Source organism: Taudactylus pleione, unplaced genomic scaffold (assembly GCF_031769625.1).
Source record: "Taudactylus pleione unplaced genomic scaffold, aTauple2 ptg000016l, whole genome shotgun sequence".
Taxonomy (NCBI): domain Eukaryota; kingdom Metazoa; phylum Chordata; class Amphibia; order Anura; family Myobatrachidae; genus Taudactylus; species Taudactylus pleione.
In genome coordinates, this window is record NW_028284418.1 from 37,473,901 (window position 1) to 37,494,320 (window position 20,420).

Sequence of the window (20,420 nt, forward strand, 5' to 3'; positions counted from 1 at the left end):
GTTTAATTCTGACCATGAAGTGTGGGATGTGGGTTAGACATTTGCGCCTGTGTCCCATAAGTAAAGGGCCGGCTGGCTCATTTCTTAATGGGTGGTGTAACCCACAAAGTGCACTAGTCTCCAACAAAAAATTTCTGTGTTTGTGTGCGCCTTAGCCGCACGTATATATCAATATAACATAAATGGAGGACCAAACTTTCTCCGATAAAAATAAAATAGGGAAAGATCAAGAACCACTTCCTCCTAGTGCTGAAGCTGCTGCCACTAGTCATGAGATAGACGATAACATGCCATCAACGTCGTCTGCCAAGGCCGATGCCCAATGTCATAGTAGAGGGCACATACAATCCCAAATGACAAAGTTCAGGAAAATGACCTTGAAAAAAACATTTAAATCATCTGAAGAGAAACGTAAACTTGCCAATATGCCATTTACGACACGGAGTGGCAAGAAATGGCTAAGGTCTTTTCCTATGTTCATGACTAGTGGTTCAGCTTCACATGACGATGGAAGCCCTCCTCCCACTAAAAAAATCAAACGAGTTAAGCTGGCAAAAGCACAGCGAAGAACTGTGCGTTCTAAGAAGATATCACAAATCCCCAAGGAGAGTCCAAGTGTGGTGGTGGTTGCGATGCCTGACCTTCCCAGCACTGGACGGGAAGAGGTGGCTCTTTCCACCATTTGCACGCCCCCTGCAAGTGCTGAAAGGAGCACCCACAGTCCACTTGCTCATATGCAAATTGAAGATGTCACTGTTGAAGTACAACAGGATGAGGATACTGGTGTAGCTGGCGCTGAGGAGGAAGTTGGCGAGGAGGATTCTGATGGTGATGTGGTTTGTTTAAATCAGGCTCCAGGGGAGACAGTTGTTGTCCGTGGGATGAAAAGCCCATCACGGTCATGCCTGGGCAGAAGACCAAACATTCCACCTCTTTGGTCTGGCAATATTTCTATCCAAATCCGGACAACAACTGTCTTGCCATATGTACCATATGTAAAGGTGGAATAAGTAGGGGTAGGGACGTTAACCACCTAGGAACATCCTCCCTTATACGGCACCTGCAGCGCGTTCATAAAAAGTTACTGTCAAGTTCAGAAACTTTGGCTAAGACCGTAAGCAGTCCAGGGACACCTAAATCCCGTTGTCCTGTTGTATCCAAGCGCCTGCAAACCACACCGTCAACTCCCTCCTCGTCAATTTCCTCCTTAGTCAGGATCGGAAGAAGTCCTGCAGGCCATGTCACTGGCATGACTGACTCTCCTATCCGGGATTCCTCCGGAGGATCCTGCATTGCTACGCCTACTGCTGCCGCTGCTGCTGTTGCTGGGAGTCGTTCATCATCCCAGAGAGGAAGTAGGAACACCACTACTTTTACTAAACAATTGACCCTCCAACAGTCCTTAGCGAGGAGGATGAAGTACGACAGAAGTCATCCTGAAGCAAAACGTATAACTGAGGCCTTGACTGCTATGTTGGTGTTAGACGTGCGTCCGGTATCCGCCATTAGTGCAGTGGGATTTAGACAATTGATGGAGGTAGTGTGTCCCCGGTTCCAAATCCCATCTAGATTCCACTTCACTAGGCAGGCGATACCGAGACTGTACAGAAACATCAGAAAAAGTGTCCTCAGTGTCCTGAAAAATGCCATTGTACCCAATGTCCACTTAACCACGGACATGTGGACAAGTGGAACAGGGCAGACTAAGGACTATATGACTGTGACAGCCCACTGGGTAGATGTATCACCTTACGCAGCAACAGCAGCAGCGTCACCAGTAGCAGCATCTCAGAAACGCCAGCTTGTTCCAAGGCAGGCTACGCTGTGTATCACCGGTTTCAGGGGCACACCGCCGACAACCTCTTAGAGAAACTGAGGGAAATCATCGCCCAGTGGCTTACCCCACTTAGACTCTCCTGGGGATTTGTGATATCTGACAACGCCACCAATATTGTGCGGGCATTACATCTGGGCAAATTCCAGCACGTCCCATGTTTTGCTCACACAATAAACTTGGTGGTGCAGAATTTTCTGAAAAGCGACAGGGGCGTGCAGGAGACGCTTTGGGTGGCCCGAAAAATTTCTGGCCACTTTCGCCATTCAGCGACTGCGTGCCGAAGACTGGAGCGCCAGCAAACACTCTTGAACCTACCCCGCCATCACCTGAAGCAAGAGGTTGTGACGCAGTGGAACTCAACCCTCTATATGCTTCAGAGGATGGAGGAGCAGCAAAAGGCCATTCAAGCCTATACATCCACCTATGACATAGGCAAAGGAGGGGGTATGCACCTGACTCAAGCGCAGTGGAGAATGATTTCCGTGTTGTGCAAGGTTCTCCAGCCCTTCGAACTTGCCACACGTGAAGTCAGTTCAGACACTGCCAGCTTGAGTCAGGTCATTCCCCTCATCAGGCTTTTGCAGAAGCAGCTGGAGAAAGTGAAGGAGGAGCTAAGACGGAGTGATTCCGCTCGGCATGTGGGACTTGTGGATGAAGCCCTTCATTCGCTTTGCCAGGATTCCAGGGTGGTCAATCTGTTGAAATCAGACCACTACATTTTGGCCACCTATGTGGTGTCTCTCTTTCCGGCCGACACAAGCCTGCAGAGGTGCAAAGACCTGCTGGTGAACACACTGCCAGCTGAAGCGGAACGTGACACGTCAACAGCTCCTTCTTCATTTTCTCCCGCAACTGGGGCTGCCAGGAAAAAACTTAGGTATCCTAAGCAACCGCTGGCGGTGATGCAGGGCAGGCAGGACCAAGTTTGGACATCTGGTCTGGACTGAAGGACCTGGCAACAATTTCTGACATGTCTACTGTCACTACATATGATACTGTCACCATTGACAGAATGGTGGAGGATTACATCGGTGACAGCATCCAAGTAGGCATGTCAGACAGTCCATACCTGTACTGGCAGGAAAAAGAGGCAATTTGGAGGCCCCTGTACAAACTGGCTCTATTTTACCTGAGTTGCCCCCCCTCCAGTGTATACTCCGAAAGAGTGTTTAGTGCAGCCGGGAACCTTGTCAGCGAAAGGCGTAGGAGGTTGCTTCCACAAAATGTGGAGATGATGTTCATAAAAATTAATTATCAACTCTTCCAGGGAGACCAGCCTCCAGAACGTACAGAGGGACCTGTGGTGGTGGATTCCAGTGGGGACGAGTTAATACTCTGTGAGGATGAGGATGTACACAACACTGAAGAGGGTGAGGAATCGTGGATGAGGAGGATGAGGACGACATCTTGCCTCCGTAGAGCCAGTTTGTGCAGGGACAGATTAATTGCCAGCTTGTTTTGTGGGGACCCAAACGAACCAATCATTTCAGCCACAGTTGTGTGGCAGACCCTGGCGCTGAAATGATTCCTTTGTTAAAGTGTGCATGTCCTGTTTATACAACATAAGAGTGGGTGGGAAGGACCAAGGACAATTCCATCTTGCACCTCTTTTTTTTCTTTGCATTATGTACAGTTTGGGGCCTAGTTTTTCAAACTGCCATCCTGTCTGCCACTGCAGTATCACTCCTAGATGGGTCACGTGTTTGTGCCGCCCACTCGTGTCGCTTAGCATAGTCATCCAGCTACCTCGGTGCAACCTTTTGGACATAAAAACACTATTGTGAGGTGTGAGGTCTTCAGAATAGACTGGAAATTAGTGGAAATTAAGGTTATTGAGGTTAATAATAGCATAGGAGCAGAAAAACCAACACATTCTGTGATTTTAGCTGTTTTTATGCTTTTTAAAAAAAAATACAGATCCAAAACACAAAACCCAGAACCCAAAACACGGAAGGGTGGTTTTGGCAAAACCAATCCAGATCCAAAACACGAAGAAAGATCCAGATCCAAAACCAAAACACGAAAAGTGGCCGGTGCACACCCCTAGTTACAATACATCTTTTTTTGTTATTGTATTTTTTGCTGTGCTGGTGGGGATTTGCCCCAAAGCTGACATTATAAGATAAATATTAAAAAACCTTTTAATTTTTATTTTTATAGGAAACTCATAACTATCTATCACTCTGCTAACTCTCTGTGGGTTGTTTAATTCTGACCATGAAGTGTGGGATGTGGGTTAGACATTTGAAAAAGTGTTATCTATTAATATCATAATTGTGTGTATAGTTTAGAGATGTCCATTTTATAATACCCACTGTGTGCTCACATTTATCCTCCCTTCCTATAATGACATACATACATAGTAAGAGAGAATACTTTGCCTTAACATCACGCATAGTATATCACTATACACTACTGCATACATACGTCTCACACATCACGCACTATGTTATTATCTGCATTGTATGTTGCATTATATTGTTACACAAGTCTACAGTTACATTTAGCAGTTTACTGCATAGATTATACAGGCTACACAGCACTGTTGGAGTGTACAAAGGGGAAGATCCACAGATATACAGTACATTATAAGGAGACAGACAGATCCCAGCTAGCGATTGCACTGAGAGCACAACCACACTACAAAAGGCTGTCTAGACCTTTATTGTGGCGTATGACTCATCCACTTTTCACAGGTTTAACATACAGATGTTCAGATTACACTCTTAGGAACAACACTTCCAAAACCAAAACTATGTCCTTGTCAGCTAAAGTAACAAAATGACTTCACTTTGAACTGACAGTTTCTATGGGGCTATTTTTTCCCATTTAAAACATCACAACAAATGTATTAACTTACTGTATATATCTATTAAGCTCCTGCTTACTGCATCTGGACCAGTGGTAGCGGTGGAACGCAGCCTGCACCAGAGGTGCCATGATACTCCCCATACTGGTTTCATCAGCACAATGGTTTCCCTGTCCGTCATGTTCCATGCCCAGTCTAGAAAATAAATTATATAATAATGTAATGGCAAAAGAAAGTTATCAGATCAATAACTGTATTCTGAAACAATGTAAAATTATATTGTTTTGGTATCACATTTAAATTAGTTTATATAATGTAATATTGCACATACCTTAATGGACATAGAGAAGGATGCTTTGTACTGTATATCTAGCTAAATAATCCATCCCACATTGTTTTTTTTTTCTTATTAACCTTCTATTGAAATCACAACTAAGGGTGGGAACACATCAAAATGGGAATCGGTATTATATCCCGCTGGACGTCAGGCCGGTGTATGTAATACCGACGCCGGAAGCTAGAAAGGACCAGATCCCGACAGGGTAAGTATCTAATCTATCCCTAACCTTTCCCCCCCCTAACCCTAATCCTCCCTTAGGGGTGCCTAACCCTAACCTCGCCCCCAAGTGCCTAACCCTAACCTCCCCCCAGGGGTGCCTAAACCTAACCCCGCCCTCCCCGCACCCTAAACGTAACCCTCCTGGGGGGGTGCCTAAACCTAACCTCCCCCAGGGGTGCCTAACCTTAAGCCCCCCATCCCCTAGCCTAAGCCTAACCATCCCGGGGGGGGCTAACCCTAAGTCCCCCCGCAGGAGCCCCTAACCTAACCCTCCCCCCCCCGACGCGGCTGTCCGCTGTCGCCGACTGGCTTACCTTCGTTCGGTATGCCGGGTGTTGGTCTCGCAGCATAGGGCTAATGATAGGACAGTTGGGAAGCCGGCGGTCGGCATTTCGACCGTTGGCTTCCTGACTGCATCCCATCAGAATGATGTGTTCCCGGCTGATCTGCCAGCTGACATATCGCACCGTGTGCACATACTGCATGATGCTGTGGTATGATGGCGCAATGTACCATGCCATGCTGCATTTAGCAGCATGGCATCGTACATGAAATCTTCTGATTGACCATGCAGCAAGGCCAACCAGAAGATATCGTGTACGACTCGCTGGGGCGCGCAATTGAGGGTACACAGTGAACGACATGGACAATATGTAGTTCCAATTTGCCCGGGAACGACACATCGTGCCGATGTCGTTCTGATGTGTCACCAGATACTAGATTTGTGTGTTTATATAGGTCATGTTTTCCGGGTTCTGTCTGTGGAAACCCATCAAAATAGATTAAATAAATCAAAAACATGACCTGTAGGAGGCACTTTAGGATTGCAGATTAAAACTACTGATTAAGGTATTCATTTAGCTATTATAAAACTCTTCAGCCTCTCTGGGGGTTTGGAGTGTTCCAGATAGTGTTTAAATTCACCCAGTTCAATTGAACCTAATACAGCGTAAAGCGAGATGTGCGCTCTTTAATGAAAAATCATTGCATAAGGCTTTAGCAAATGGCCAGTAGGTGAAGGTAAACACACGGTGCATGATTTCAAAGTATAGGTCTTTAAAGACATTGGATGAAGTGTAATAAATGACTATATCTGCAGGGATGCGTGTACATGTAAATATCTAATCTCCAAATCAGACCCTCTATCCACTAAAACTCTTCCCCCTGGCCGGTGGTAAATTCTGCTCCTCTGTAAAAGTGCTCCATATAGCTGTGTAATGTGGCGCAGATCGAAGTGCACATACTGATCTTGTGCTTATTAGATACAGCCCAGAGCAGGAACTATAAGGGTAATGAGATTGCTACTCCACTACTAACAGACTAGTAAACTGAATAGATGCAGGAATTATTCCACTAGCAGATGGCCCTATTTGACATTTAACATTCCCTGTTTTTTCTTTTTCAAACATACTTGTTTGTATTATCAAAGTGACAGATAACCAAACTAAGAATGGTGCATAGCAACTGCTTTACATAGCTTTCCAATGTGCTGGATAAAGAGATTAAGAGAATGATAAATCTTCTAACAGATAGAAAGGGTCATCTGTGATCATCTAGAGAGGAGAGGTTGTTTTATAGAACAGGATATTGTAGAGAGCTGACAATGGTGGGCACTACACATGTACGAAGGCATTCCTAATTTCTAATGCTGCCGCAGCGCACAGGCTTTCACACTCTGCAACACAACTACAAACTAGAGGTGTCACAATACAGCACATAATATTGTAACTCAGAATCCCAATACTACAAATAAGCCACAACTTTCATACTTGTGTGTGAAATAAACAATATACAAGGAAAACAGCAAGATATGCAATGTGGGCTTCCACCTTCCAAACTGTAATGCACGCATCCATCAGATGCAAGAGGGAGTACCTATATATGTTCTGACCTGCAAAAATCAGTGTGTATGCTCATTTGAAGATGTGCTGCACTCTGTAAAGTCTTGTGCTTCATAAATGAGAAAGCATAGAAGTTACAGATTGCTAAACCTGCACTTATAATCCACTCAGTGTAATATTTATTTGTTATAACTGTCAACTAACAGAATGACAAAGGTCTGACATATGGGGCCTCTGTCAGTGGAGGGATGGTCTAGTGTGAAGACACCAATGGAATGCTGCAGGTATTATTTTACTGTAGCATCAGACCCCTGCCGTTCTATTAGCTGGGTATAGGGTTAATGTATTACAGTGAGTAATGGTGTTTGTATTATATCTGGGATACTCTGTTATATGTTCCTGCACCCCCTGATAATCTCCTGTGGTTATGAGTGAGCGAATGTCTAAACCAATGTGTATGTAATGTAGAGTGAGTTTGTACAGAAACAATAACAAAAGTTTATGATGAATTTGCTTAAAAAAATGTGCTTACCAGAAGTTCAATCTATTTAATCCCCCAAAATATGTACCTAATTGTAAGCTCCAGGTGGCCAATGCACTGCAGTTCATATGTAGTCATCACATGTGCTTTGATCTGCAGATGTGTGTACGCTACTGATAACCTCACTGCGTTGCAAGTAGTTGTCATCAATTGACTACTTTTTTTGATAATCTTACTTTGAGCAATCCTATAATCACACGGTAAATTGTCTAGATATGCCAATTTAAAATAGTTTAAATTACTTTGGATTGTGACTTTTTATTTAGTCAATGGAGATTATTTACTAACAGTAACGTCACACCAGCAATTAGCTTTGATGAGTCTTGTCACCAGTTTGGACAATAAAGGCTAATGTCTTGTCTTGCTATGATTTCCAGTATGGTTAGTGTGGTTATTCTTTATACTGAATTATTTTAATCTTTCGAGCAATTTATAGAGTTCAACCATCATGAACCCAAACCAAAAGTAAAAGAAAACAAGGAATCAGCAAATAATTTGAAAGCCCCAAAATACTTTAGTTTAAAATTTTGTTTAAAAAAATGTAAAATATTAATGTTTCAGACTGATAATGAACTTACTCTATTTCTGTTTTACCAGATCACTAAGTATTACATATTATTTATTCCATATTTTCAAGGGCAAGAAATAATGCCACATTGAAATCCAGTATACGTACACGTGGCCTGTCTCGTGGGCAACTACAAATGCAGAAGAAAACCCATCCTCGTGGTTCAAGCTACAACTACGCAGTGGGTGACACATACCCGTCACAGGAGCGTAACCTAGTGGATATAAAAGAAGAACAAAATGTTACGCCAGACAAGAAAGATAGACAGAGTGTTTTACATGTTAACACACTATTCCTCTTTTCCTCATCCAATAGACTTTTTTATATATATTGTGGTCAAGGCACGAAATGGGAGGAAAATATTTTCAATTAATAATAGTTCAACTACAGGGTATTGCTAAAATGATAACTGTTGATATGAACTGGTTTTGTAAATGTAAGGTCATTGAGGTCAGAAAATCGGAATGCTCTTTTGTTAGATTTTGTCATCCAGTGGCATTAATCACCCACATAAGGGGCATCAAGGAATATTAAAGTTTACTGAATGTAGAGCATATGAATGGTTGCTCATTAGCATGTACATCATTAAGGAAGCCTTAGGGGGTCTAGTGTACTTTCATTAGTATGCACATTCATGATGTTATTCTGCGAGTAGGAAAATAAATTACCTGGACAGGATGGGTAGACAAAAGCCCTCTTATATATGTCTGCACATAGATGACTAGAGGATGATTACCTGGCACCCAACACAGAAGGGAGTGTTCAAAAAGCTGTCTGATCACGAGGTGTGACTGAAGATAAACAGGGATCAAAGACTTCACCATATTTTATCAGTTATTGACTAAAAATGTATATTTCCTCCACAACTAGGAGCTTCCAATCATAGAAATATACCTGAAGTCTGTACATTGGTTGAGTGTGATTTGAGTGTCACTATGACATATGGTTTGGGAGAAATTAGGTATCTAACCAATCACAGAGCCCAGGGCAGTCGTGTTTACAATAATTTTATATCTTAAATAATAGAGATTAATGTGAACATATAACACCATATTTCATGTGACTATTACTCAGTTATTAGTACTTGGGTTAAAAGTTACGTGAGCGCTCCTGGCAAGGACTGTGGGTTAATTAACTGATCAGCCAGTTGGCAGGGACAGTTCATACATGGTATGGTAGCCATTTGTTCCATGTGAGACCTGGGGGATCAATTCTAAGTTAAAGACTGGACCTGCATTTTCCTGTAGTGCCCCCTGGCCCAGATGAAGTGGAGTGTAATTCCGTGTAAGTTGTTTTCCCTTTTATTTTGAAATTGCAACACACATTTGTCTATGTAATCTTTAACCCTTTTATTTATACCATTTCTCTAACTAAGAAGTGTACTTCCTACTGTAAATAAAATGTTCCTTTATTAGATTATTTTCATATATGCTACAGAACCAAGTCTTTGTTGTTACAACTATTATTTTTTGTTAGCAGTAGAGGGACACCAACTAACTGATGGATAGTTTATGTCGCCGAGCCTGCGCAATTGTGAAAAAGTGTTAGGGCACCTGTGGCTCCATTGTATTTTCCACAGGTGGATGCAGAGTGATAGAATATTTGTTATGAATATTATATTAGGCTCTGCCCTCACAACATCAGGATTTGGGGCATCTGCACTATCGCAGTTCTGATGCTAGTGTAAAACCAGTCAGGGTGATACAGTACTTGGCTCTAAGTTTACTCTGTAAATGTTCTACTAAACCAAATGCATTTTAAGGGCATCTCCATTTACAAATGAGACGTGTACCTGGGCATAAGCCCATAGGCAAGTTCAATAAGGACGTGTCCACAGAAATGTGAGCTTTGCAGAGTTAGAGGGAAGCATAAATATGTATGTTTCCAGGGGTTTCATTTGCACCAGGTACAGGTTGGTGTAAGTGCACCCTAATGATGATGATGTTGAGTACTAAGCAGGTGCATCATTAAAATGAGTACAAGTCTGTATACAGAAAAATATACGCAATTATTTCCATGTACACAATGCAGGAACATTTGCGGCACTTTTCATTCAACTCAGCCTTTGGTCCATATTCTTTTATGGATTTTGGGGTTAATCATTCCCAGAATTATTTAAGGATATGAGGAAAAGCCTCAGCTTCATACACTAAACACTCTGGAAAATCACCTCTATTTCCAGGCATCCAGCTCTGTCCTGGAGTTTCTGCATTCCCTTGAAGTCTAGCAGGCAGTGACTTGTAAACAGAACAAGCCATACTGACCTCATTAAGATCATAAGATCATACATTAAACAAAAAAAATGCCTACACTATCCAATTGTTGCATTGCGCTTTTCTTCAAGCAGCTGTCCTTACCGGGAATATTTTTAAACTATGTCTAAGAGGTATGAAAAATGTTTGCAACCCTTTGTCTGTGTCTAGCAAGTGTTGAGATCTTGCACACTAATTTTTGAAAATTGGAACTCCAGTATATTTAGCAGGGAGGTCTTGCTTTGAAGAAGTAAATTGTTTACCAGACGTGTCACAGTTTGCGTGCAGCTTATCGTGTCTGTGTTCTATTTCGTAAGCAGCTCTCTAACATACAATCTAGTTAGAAGTTCTCAAGGTATGAAACCGGTGCTAAGGGTCTCATTCCTTGCAGGCCATCACAAGCAGGTTAAGCATTATCAATGATCTAGAAGCTTGCATGCAACAGAATCTATCATCAACTTTATAGGGAACTTATACTGCAGAAGTATTCAGTAATGACAGTGGTTGTGTCTTTATAGATCTAGCTATAGGACTACAGACAGCAAGGAGTTAAAAAATAAGTATAGCTCAATCACCTTGACAGATGATCTTTCAATAGGATTTGCTCAATAATAATGAATATGTTACATAATACAGAAGAGTTACCTGTATAATACAGGCGGACATTTCTATAAAATTACTTTATTTTTTTTTTTATTTCATTCTACAAATTATTTAACAGTTATTTATATAGCGCACATCTATTCCACAGCTCTTTACAGAGCACATTTGTCCATTCATATCAGTCCCTGACCCAATGAAGCTTACAATCTATAATTCCTACAACATGTACACGCACACACACACAGACACACACACACACCTTGGCGGGAATCGAACCCAAGACCTCAGTACTCTGAAGCAGTAATGCTAACCACTGGACTAATTAAAACTATAATCTGCAGTATTTTTCCAGCTCTTACCACAGTAATTAATAGCAAGATAAAAAGTATAATTATTGGACTCCATTGATCATGTACAATGGCTAAGATAAAATCAGTTTGGATTAAAATTGTTATTGGCTAAAATTTCAAACCGCTGACATAGTGATCATTGGGGCGGATTCAGCGTTGTACACTAATGCTCCTGCAACTGTGAATGTGCGAAAATATGCTAATACAACAGTGTCCGGGACTTGTACAGAGACGTCCACCTGAGCCATGGCTGCTGTCTGCAGATGTGTACACATACGCAGCATCGGGCACAGATCATGCAAACACTGACTCCTTGAGTGAGTCTATGGTCACTCAAAATGGTTGCCGTAGAAGAGAAGCCGGAGCCATGTTTCCTGCGTACTGAAATGGTCGAGACACGCCTGTGATTGTAGCCGACACTCCCTGTTGCCTCACCCAAACTATCCCTGCCTGTCAATCACGCTGCAAATAAGGACTCGCAGCGTGCGACTACGGATTGTACTTTGATGCATGTATAGTGCGATTCAGACGCAGCAGCAAAAAAAATCACATTGTTTGCAAAAACATTTCCATTGCGTACAACAGTGAATCATGATCATTATGTGTCTTGGTATTTGTAAACAGAAGAGTAACAAAGAAAGCAATATCAGACTATGAGGAATAGACTACTGAAAAAATAATCAGAGTACAGATAGAACTTCCAATAGGGTTCATTGTATCATTGAAGACTGTGCCAGTGTTAGGGGTGAGTGCTACACTTGTGTGTGCTATGGTGCCTTCCTCATCTTTACCTAATGTATTTGAAGTGCTGCTTGGTAATCACGGCTGAAATGGTATAATTGGGCAAACTGATGGGGCTGTGCGGTTACATAGATGTGTTCGATTCTGCCTATGGACGAATATCTGTATTTATGGCTTAAATTAATTATGGCAATGAGGGGGCAATAGTTAAACTAGGGGGTGCATCCAAATGTAAGTATTGGACTAGATCCAATCTTTGTGCCTATATCTACCGCAAAGTAAGTACTGCACCTATAAATGCACCCCTTATTCTATTTCATTGAAATAAGCTGGCATTTCAGAATGAGACACTTAGGGGTCTATTTACTAAGCTGTGTTAGGAGATCAAGTGAACGGTGATAAGGTACCAGCCAATCAGCTCCTAACTGCTCCCTTAGCCCTGTGAAAACTTTCGTAATTACCCGTAGACATACACACTTTGGGCCTGATTCAGACCCGCTCGCAAGCGCTGAGCGCTCGCAAGCGGGTCAATGCTGCCCTAGTGCGCATTCGCACGATGGAGGGAGCTCCGTCATGCGCATGCGCGAGACCCGAATAGCGGCGGCCAAACCATCGCTATGGGTCTCGCACCAAAGGGGGCGTGCTGTCGATGGTGAGTGACAGCACGCTCCCTTTGGTGGGCGTGCCGGGGGCGTGGCTGCCCAGACGGAGGCGTTCCCATGGGAATGCCTACCGTCTGGGGCCGGCCCCACTGACATCACTAGTGATGTCAATGCCAAAAGCACTCCCACTGACATCACTAGTGATGTCAGTGGGAGTGCTATTAGCTCTGATAGAGCCAAAAGCACTCCGGGCTTGCGGCAGACAAGACCCTACCGCAAGGGTCTCGTCACAAGCCCGATGGTCGCGATGGTCTTGACCATCGCGACCATGTTTTGGACCACTCACATAAGCTCACATAACCCACAGCTATGCAGGCGGCCAGGAGGCCGCTCCAATAATAGGTAGGACGGCCCTGATTCAGGCCCTTTGTCCGGCAAATGCATACACCCATACACAGGGCGATTTATATCAGATCCGATGGCACATATTCCTTTGAAAATTCTACACTTGACATTCTGTACGATTTGTGTTAAAAAAAGGTACGATTAGACAAAGGACCATACGATCCGATGCATCGTAAACGATTGCAAATCGTTTACGATATATCGCATGTAGCAAATACACACACAATGAATCTGCTGGAATATCAATAGGGGAGGGTGCAGATTTATGCATTGGTGGGGCAGAGGTTAATGCACATTGATGGTGTAGGGATGTATATAATCACTTCACAATGAAAACATCCAGACACACGATGCTGTGCTAAATCCTGCTGTTTTCTCCACCGTCATCTATCACAAAATGGAGGAGGGGAGTGTCCAGAGACATCGTACATCGCATCGTACTTCAGCAAAAGTACGTACGATGTGTGTCAAATCATACACGATAGGTCACAATCTTTCTGCAAAATCATTTGATCTACGATGCCGATACATGACGCCGGGGACACGCATCGGCATCGTGTATGAAAACACTACTTTTCACGCGATTGGTCGTTACGATCAGTCGACAATGGCCATATCGTGTGAAAAATCACCCCGTGTATGGGGCCTTTACCCATAAGACTACTTCTACTTGTGCAAATGTGAAATATCACAAAACTGCATCTGCACTGCAGTTCCTAAATGACCCTTAAGGAGCCTATCCATTAGCAGATAAATTTGAACGATGAACGATTTATCGTTCAGTCGTTCAATTTATCTGCTAATGGATAGGCTCTGAACGATAAATATGCGCACTCCCGCGGCCGACAAATTGGGTCTTTTGTCTCTCCAACATGTTGGTCAATTATCGTTGACAGATATTAGAAATATCTGTCGCGGTAAACGACGAACGACAAACGATTTTTTAATGAAAATTAATAGAAACATAAAAAAAATCCACTCCCAGAATGATGTCATACAATATTGTTCGTCGTTCGTCGTTTGCAAAAATCTGTCATGTACATGACAGATATCTGTCACAGCAGCCCCAGGAATTTTCAAAAGATAAATCTTTTGTCTTTCAGAAAGATCTGCTAATGGATAGGCCCCTTTACTGGCTTCTAATTCAGAAACTATGTATCTATTTGTAGTCACTTATCTTACTACTATTTGTAACAAGGGAGATGCCATCTGCAGGGAATCTGAGACTGAAATAATATAAATCGCAGAAAAATACTACATTATTTACTAGTGATTAACTTGCACTGAATTACTCTCCTCAGTTGTGGCCATCAGATCAAATCCAGACAAAAGCAACACTAAATTCCCAAACTGGTAGCATAGCTGGGCACTTGCCAATACAACTTCGTCTTCTCTAACAGTTACATCATCCTGGTCTCATGTGCCAAGAATACATTAATGTGTCACATATGGAAAGACTTTTGGCTAGGTGATAAAAATAAGCTACTAATTGTGGAAACATCCAAGTTTCAGCTGTGGGTTGAAAATAAAACAGGGATTTAAAACTGAAAGTTATATATAAACCAATCTATATCTTAGAGGATTGTGATTGATCCTCCGTGTATTATAATAGACATGGCTAAGTCGCTCTGACCAACTTTCAGACTTTAGCTGAAGTCACTGTGTCTCTGTGAATGTGACCTAAAATTGACAAGATGTCTTTGGGGAGACACAAGTCTACGCTGATGGGACACAGATAAAAACAATAGATCTACATGTATGAGAACAACTTTATAGAAGTCAGTTAAAGTAGTAAATGAAAATATAAATATACATTCATCTCACAAACATACGGGGTGACGAGGGGGAGTAATTTAAGTACTACAAAATAGTGCATGTTTGCAGAGTATTAAAATTATTATATTTTAATAATATAATGCTACTAAGTGCCTGTGTTGCTGTGCAGGGAAAATTACAATTACAATGTGTGATTTAGCCTCAAACACAACATCGATGTTGATTGATTTTTATCAGGCTTATATTGATCAAAATAGATTAAAAATCAACCTTTAGTAAATATACAACTCAGACATATTGAGCCTAAGAAAGTGTTGGGGTATCGAGGAAGAGATGAAAGAAAGACAGGTGGAGATAGGAGACAGGCTGGCAGGGGGAGATCAGGGGAGAGAGGCTGGCAGGGGGAAAACAGGGGAAAGAGACTGGCAGGGGGAGATCAGGGTAGGCTGGCAGGGTGAGATGAGGGCAGAGAGGCTGGCAGGGTGAGATCAGGGGAGAGCGGCTGGCAGGGTGAGATCAGGGGAGAGAGGCTGGCAGGGTGAGATCAGGGGAGATAGGCTGGCAGGGTAAGATCAGGGGAGATAGGGTGGCAGGGTGAGATCAGGGGGGAGAGGCTGGCAGGGTGAGATCAGGGCAGAGAGGCTGGCAGGGTGAGATCAGGGGAGAGAGGCTGGTAGGGTGAGATCAGAGGAGAGAGGCTGACAGGGTGAGATCAGGGGAGAGAGGGTGGCAGGTTGAGATCAGGGGAGAGAAGCTGGCAGGGTGAGATCAGGGCAGAGAGACTGGTAGGGGAAGATCAGGGTAGGCTGGCAGGGTGAGATGAGGGCAGAGAGGCTGGCAGGGTGAGATCAGGGGAGAGCGGCTGGCAGGGTGAGATCAGGGGAGAGAGGCTGGCAGGGTGAGATCAGGGGAGATAGGCTGGCAGGGTAAGATCAGGGGAGATAGGGTGGCAGGGTGAGATCAGGGGAGAGCGGCTGGCAGGGTGAGATCAGGAGAGAGCGGCTGGCAGGGTGAGATCAGGGGAGAGAGGCTGGCAAGGTGAGATCAGGGGAGAGAGGCTGGCAAGGTGAGATCAGGGGAGGATACATAGAATTGAGTATCATCAGCATGAAGACCAAAGGAGCTGATGAGATCCTCATGAGAGAATTTCTTAAACTAAATTAATTTGAACTTTTTCTCAATTAAAATTCTGCTTGTTTCATCCTTAATTTAACATTCAAATTCTTAATAGTAAGGGGACATTGAAGCTACTATTATTTCAGGGCATTGGTTTTTGTGTGCATATGAGAAAAGTCCTCTGGACCTGGAAAGTGCACTTGGATTGAATAAAAGGAGTATCAATGACAATAATGGCTCTGTACTTTGAAAAACAGGCAGTCTCCACCTAATACAATTTATTATATAATATCTTATTCTCAAAACAAAATCTTGCATTTGCACTTGCAATTAAAAATAGGCACATTATGGCTTTCTGCATACAGTATGGGACACTCCAGTTCACAAAAGTTTGGCCATCATACTACTATCATACTTGCCATAGAAATGAATGTGCGTTCTGTATTACGGATGACCAATTATGACTGTACAGTATGTTCTGAAACTACTATTAAATTTCTATAACTGTACTGTTTGATTTACTGTGTTCTATGTAATAGTGCTGTATATTCCATCCACTATGTATGGGTATTATGGAACCAGGGGCAGTTTAAGAGAGGAAGGGGGCCAAGTGCAGACTCTGTGTCTACACAGTAAAGTCTACTGCACATGCGCAGGTTTCCGGTAATGTGGCACCCATGTCATGGTAAAAGACTTCTCTATTGTGCATGTGCAAACCTTCCAGTATTAAACATGGGTGCAGGGTGTGCGGTGTGGGCCCCCCTGGACCCAGGGTCCCGTCTGCACTGCACACCCTGCACCCATTGTAGATACTGTAGATATAAGTTCAGATTTGGCACTTTTCTTTTTTTGTCCTCAAAAACCATGAACTATACCTTAAAATAGGGATATATACAAAATATGCCTGCAAACCTTCAGGTTCTATCAGAAAACCTTAGGAGTGTCTCTGGTGACCTTTGGGTTTTGGTCTGAGGGCTCTGATAAAGACTGGTATATCATTTTCATAAAGTCTATACTATTTATGGTCGTTTTTATGTATCCCTATTTTAAGGTACATTTAATGGTTTTTGAGAACAAAAAAAGAATAGCGCCAAATCTGAACATACAGTATATCCAAAGTATCAAGTTTAAAACAAGGTGAAGTTTTTATTCAGATAGAGGCTGCTCGTTTCATTTGTCTTGTGCTGTCTCTTTTATGTACATTCTTTCATCTACTATAGACAGGGGTGTATGAAGGGATCCAAGCGCCCCTGGCAATGTAATGTACTGGCGCCCCCCTACCCCCCTTATGCAGTGCCCCCAGTAGTAATCCTCCAGTAGTAATTCCCCCTATGCTGCATTGCCCCCAGTAGTAGCCCCCCTATACAGTGCCCGCAGTAGTAATCCCCCCTATGCTGCATTGCCCCCAATAGTAGCCCCCCTTATACAGTGCCCCTAGTAGTAATCCCCCTATGCTGCATTGCCCCCAGTAGTAGTCCCCTCGATACAGTGCCAACAGTAGTAGACCCCAGTAGTAGTCCCCTATACAGTGCCCCCAGTGATAGTCCTCCCTATACAGTGCCCCCAGTAATAGTACCCAGTAGTAGTTCCCCCTATACAGTGCCCCCAGTAATAGTACCCAGTAGTAGTCCCCCCTATACAGTGCCCCCAGTAGTAGTCCCCCCTATACATTGCCCCCAGTAGTAGCCCCCCTAAACAGTACCCCCAGTAGTAGCCCCCAGTAGTAGTCACCTATACAGTGCCCCCAGTTGTAGACCCCCTATACAGTGCCCCCAGTAGTGGCCACCCCCCTTAAATTGCCCCCAGTAGTGGCTACCCCAATACAGTAGCGGGCACCCCCCCCATAAAGTGCCCCAGTAGCGGCCACCCCCTATTTCAGTGCCCCCCCCCCTGTAGTGCCAGGCTTACACACACACACACACACACACACACACACAAAGAACAAAAAAAAATTCAACTTATCTGGTCCCCGCTCCTGACGCGACCGCCGCTGTCCGAGTCCCGGCCCGCTCTTCTCCTGCATGGGAGAGACGTCATGACGTATGACGTCTCTCCCGTCACATGCTGTGTGGGGAGCCGGAACACGGAGCTCATGAATGAACTCCAGCCGGCTCCCTCCGCGGACGACGCAGCAGCTAATGAGAGTCTGTCTGACTCTCATTGGCTGGCTGCTATTACAAACACACAGCCGCCGCTGGCGGCTGTCTGTTTGTAAGCTGTGTAGGGCAGACCGCTCTCACTGTGGTCTGCCCTACACTTGTGGGGCCGAGGGACTTGTCCACCCCTTGGCTACTGGTGGCACTGCCGGGCGGCGACCCCCCTTTGGTCGGTGCCCCTGGCGAGTGCCATCCAGGCCAATGGGTAGATATGCCCCTGATTATAGATACGCCAATGTACAGAATCCACCTGGTGCCTTATAAATAAGAGTGTGCTGCCGGCCGCTGGACAGATAGGAGGGGTCCCATGTCGGAGACTGCACACGGGTCCCCATCTCTCTATAGACGCCCCTGATTCTACAGTCCACAAACCGTTCTTTATGCTGCAGTCCTTGGACTCCTGGTAACACAACTTAGCTGCAATTGCTCACGCATTAAGGGCCTGATTCAGGTTGGATCGCAAGGTCGTGGCTGCACGTAACCGGTCGATGTTTGCGTTCTGTGCATGCATCGCAGTGCGTGTGCGCCAGCCAGCCACTGCGATCGGGTATGCGAAAGCAGCGGGCACGCAGTGGCACAAATAAATGTTTGACAAGAAGCACAGTTTGGGGGTGGAGAGGGAGGGTGGTCGGGTGCGCCCAGGTGTGCTTGTGCATTTAAACGCAGTTATGGAGGCGTGCATAGCTAAACGCCCCCTGCGATGGCATACGCAGCCAGAGGTCTAGATGGCGACAGGAAGTGTTGCAGTTTGTGAGTCAGGGTCAGCTCAACCACAACTGTGATTGGGTCCGATGTTACCAATGTTTTCGCTGAGTTGCGGATGTATTTAATGGGAAGTGGGCGGCTTTTTAAGCTGGTGGGCGTCTTGGTATAGTGCTGCGATTGCATTAATTTGCATATTTTCGCAGTGAGCGGGAGTGTGAGATTGCAGACTTGCGATCCATGCTGAATCATTCCCTAAACGCACATAATAAATATGTATTTTCCCCATTACGCAGAGTTGTATGCATCTATGTGACTGTACTGCCCAGTGTCCATATACTTGGTTTGATAGCCGTCAATATTATCAGGTCACACGCTCACTAGCCAATACTTGTATCCATCTAAAAACATGCGTATGTAAGCTTCTGTCCAACTCGGCATAGGCTTCAGTCATTTCAACACATGCCCTCATTGAATATGACCTACATGCAAATGATACATTATAGCCTATTTACACCTTATTAGTTGCACGTGGAGATGTGCCTAAAATGCATATGACTGCAACACCCGTACTTGCAAACACTTGTATATCTGCACAGAATGAAAACACACAAAATACTATTTGCAAACATGCATACATTCCAGGGCTGGGTTAAAGGGAGAGCGACAGCAACGGTTGCTCCAGGGCTCCCACACTGGGTTTGTGTGACCCTGCAATTGCTGAGAACAAGTGCCCTGGATGGGGGAGTCACTGCTCTGTGGTCTGCATGCACAGTCAGTGCTCACGTCCATGATGCTGAAGAGGGGACTCAGGATCCGCTTTGTGCTATGTGCATTCAGAACACAGAGCTGTCAGAGCCGGCAGCATTGAAGATGAACTGGCCACAAGAGGTGAGTGATCCGGGGCACATTGGGGAGGGCACCATGTGAAATATAGAGGGGCACTGTGGGGGAAGGTGTAAATTTTATTAGAGGGGGCCCCCACAACTTAGTTGCTCCGAGGCCCCCACATGCCTTAATCCGGCCCTGATACGTTCCATACTGCATCGGCCCCGTACTATGTGTAACTTTGCAAATAAACCTGTGCAGCAGCAATTCTGATCTAATTATGCGGCTGCTACCTGAAATATAACTAAAACTAACACAGTGTAATAGCTGTGCAAATTATTGTTTTGAAAGTGCATATCATATGCACAATGTGAATTGACAGTTAACAAGTCACTTGTACACATTCATATAGTTTACACATATATTTGGGTAAATTTACTAAAGATTGGGTTTTTAAAACTGGTGGCTTTGAGGGCTGGATTTAAAAGGGGAATAATAAGATACACCAGGCCTGGCCAACCTGTGGCTCTACAGCTGTTGTGAAACTACAAGCCCCGGTATATCCTCCCATTGGCCAGCTGTTAAGCATGCTGGGACTTGTAGTTTCACAACAGCTGGAGAGTCACAGGTTGACCAGGCCTGATATACAATCACACTTCTGTGTTTACTATTATTCAGGCTTGCCTACCCTCCCGATTTGGCCGGGAGCCTCCCGATTTTCGGGTGCCGCTCCC

The 20,420-nt window shown here is 44.2% G+C and overlaps 1 protein-coding gene across 1 annotated transcript in view; it reads right to left on the reverse strand.

The window, feature by feature from the left end:
• The window catches only part of ADAMTS14 (ADAM metallopeptidase with thrombospondin type 1 motif 14), a 240,098-nt gene that overhangs the window by 79,276 nt on the left and 140,402 nt on the right, over window positions 1–20,420 (reverse strand). Inside the window, exons 7-8 of the mRNA XM_088473607.1 lie at window positions 8,264–8,369; window positions 4,698–4,841 (exon numbers count right to left, since the gene is read on the reverse strand). Of these exons, the coding sequence (XP_088329733.1) occupies window positions 4,698–4,841; window positions 8,264–8,369 (250 nt within the window). The remainder of the gene's footprint in view (window positions 1–4,697; window positions 4,842–8,263; window positions 8,370–20,420) is intronic.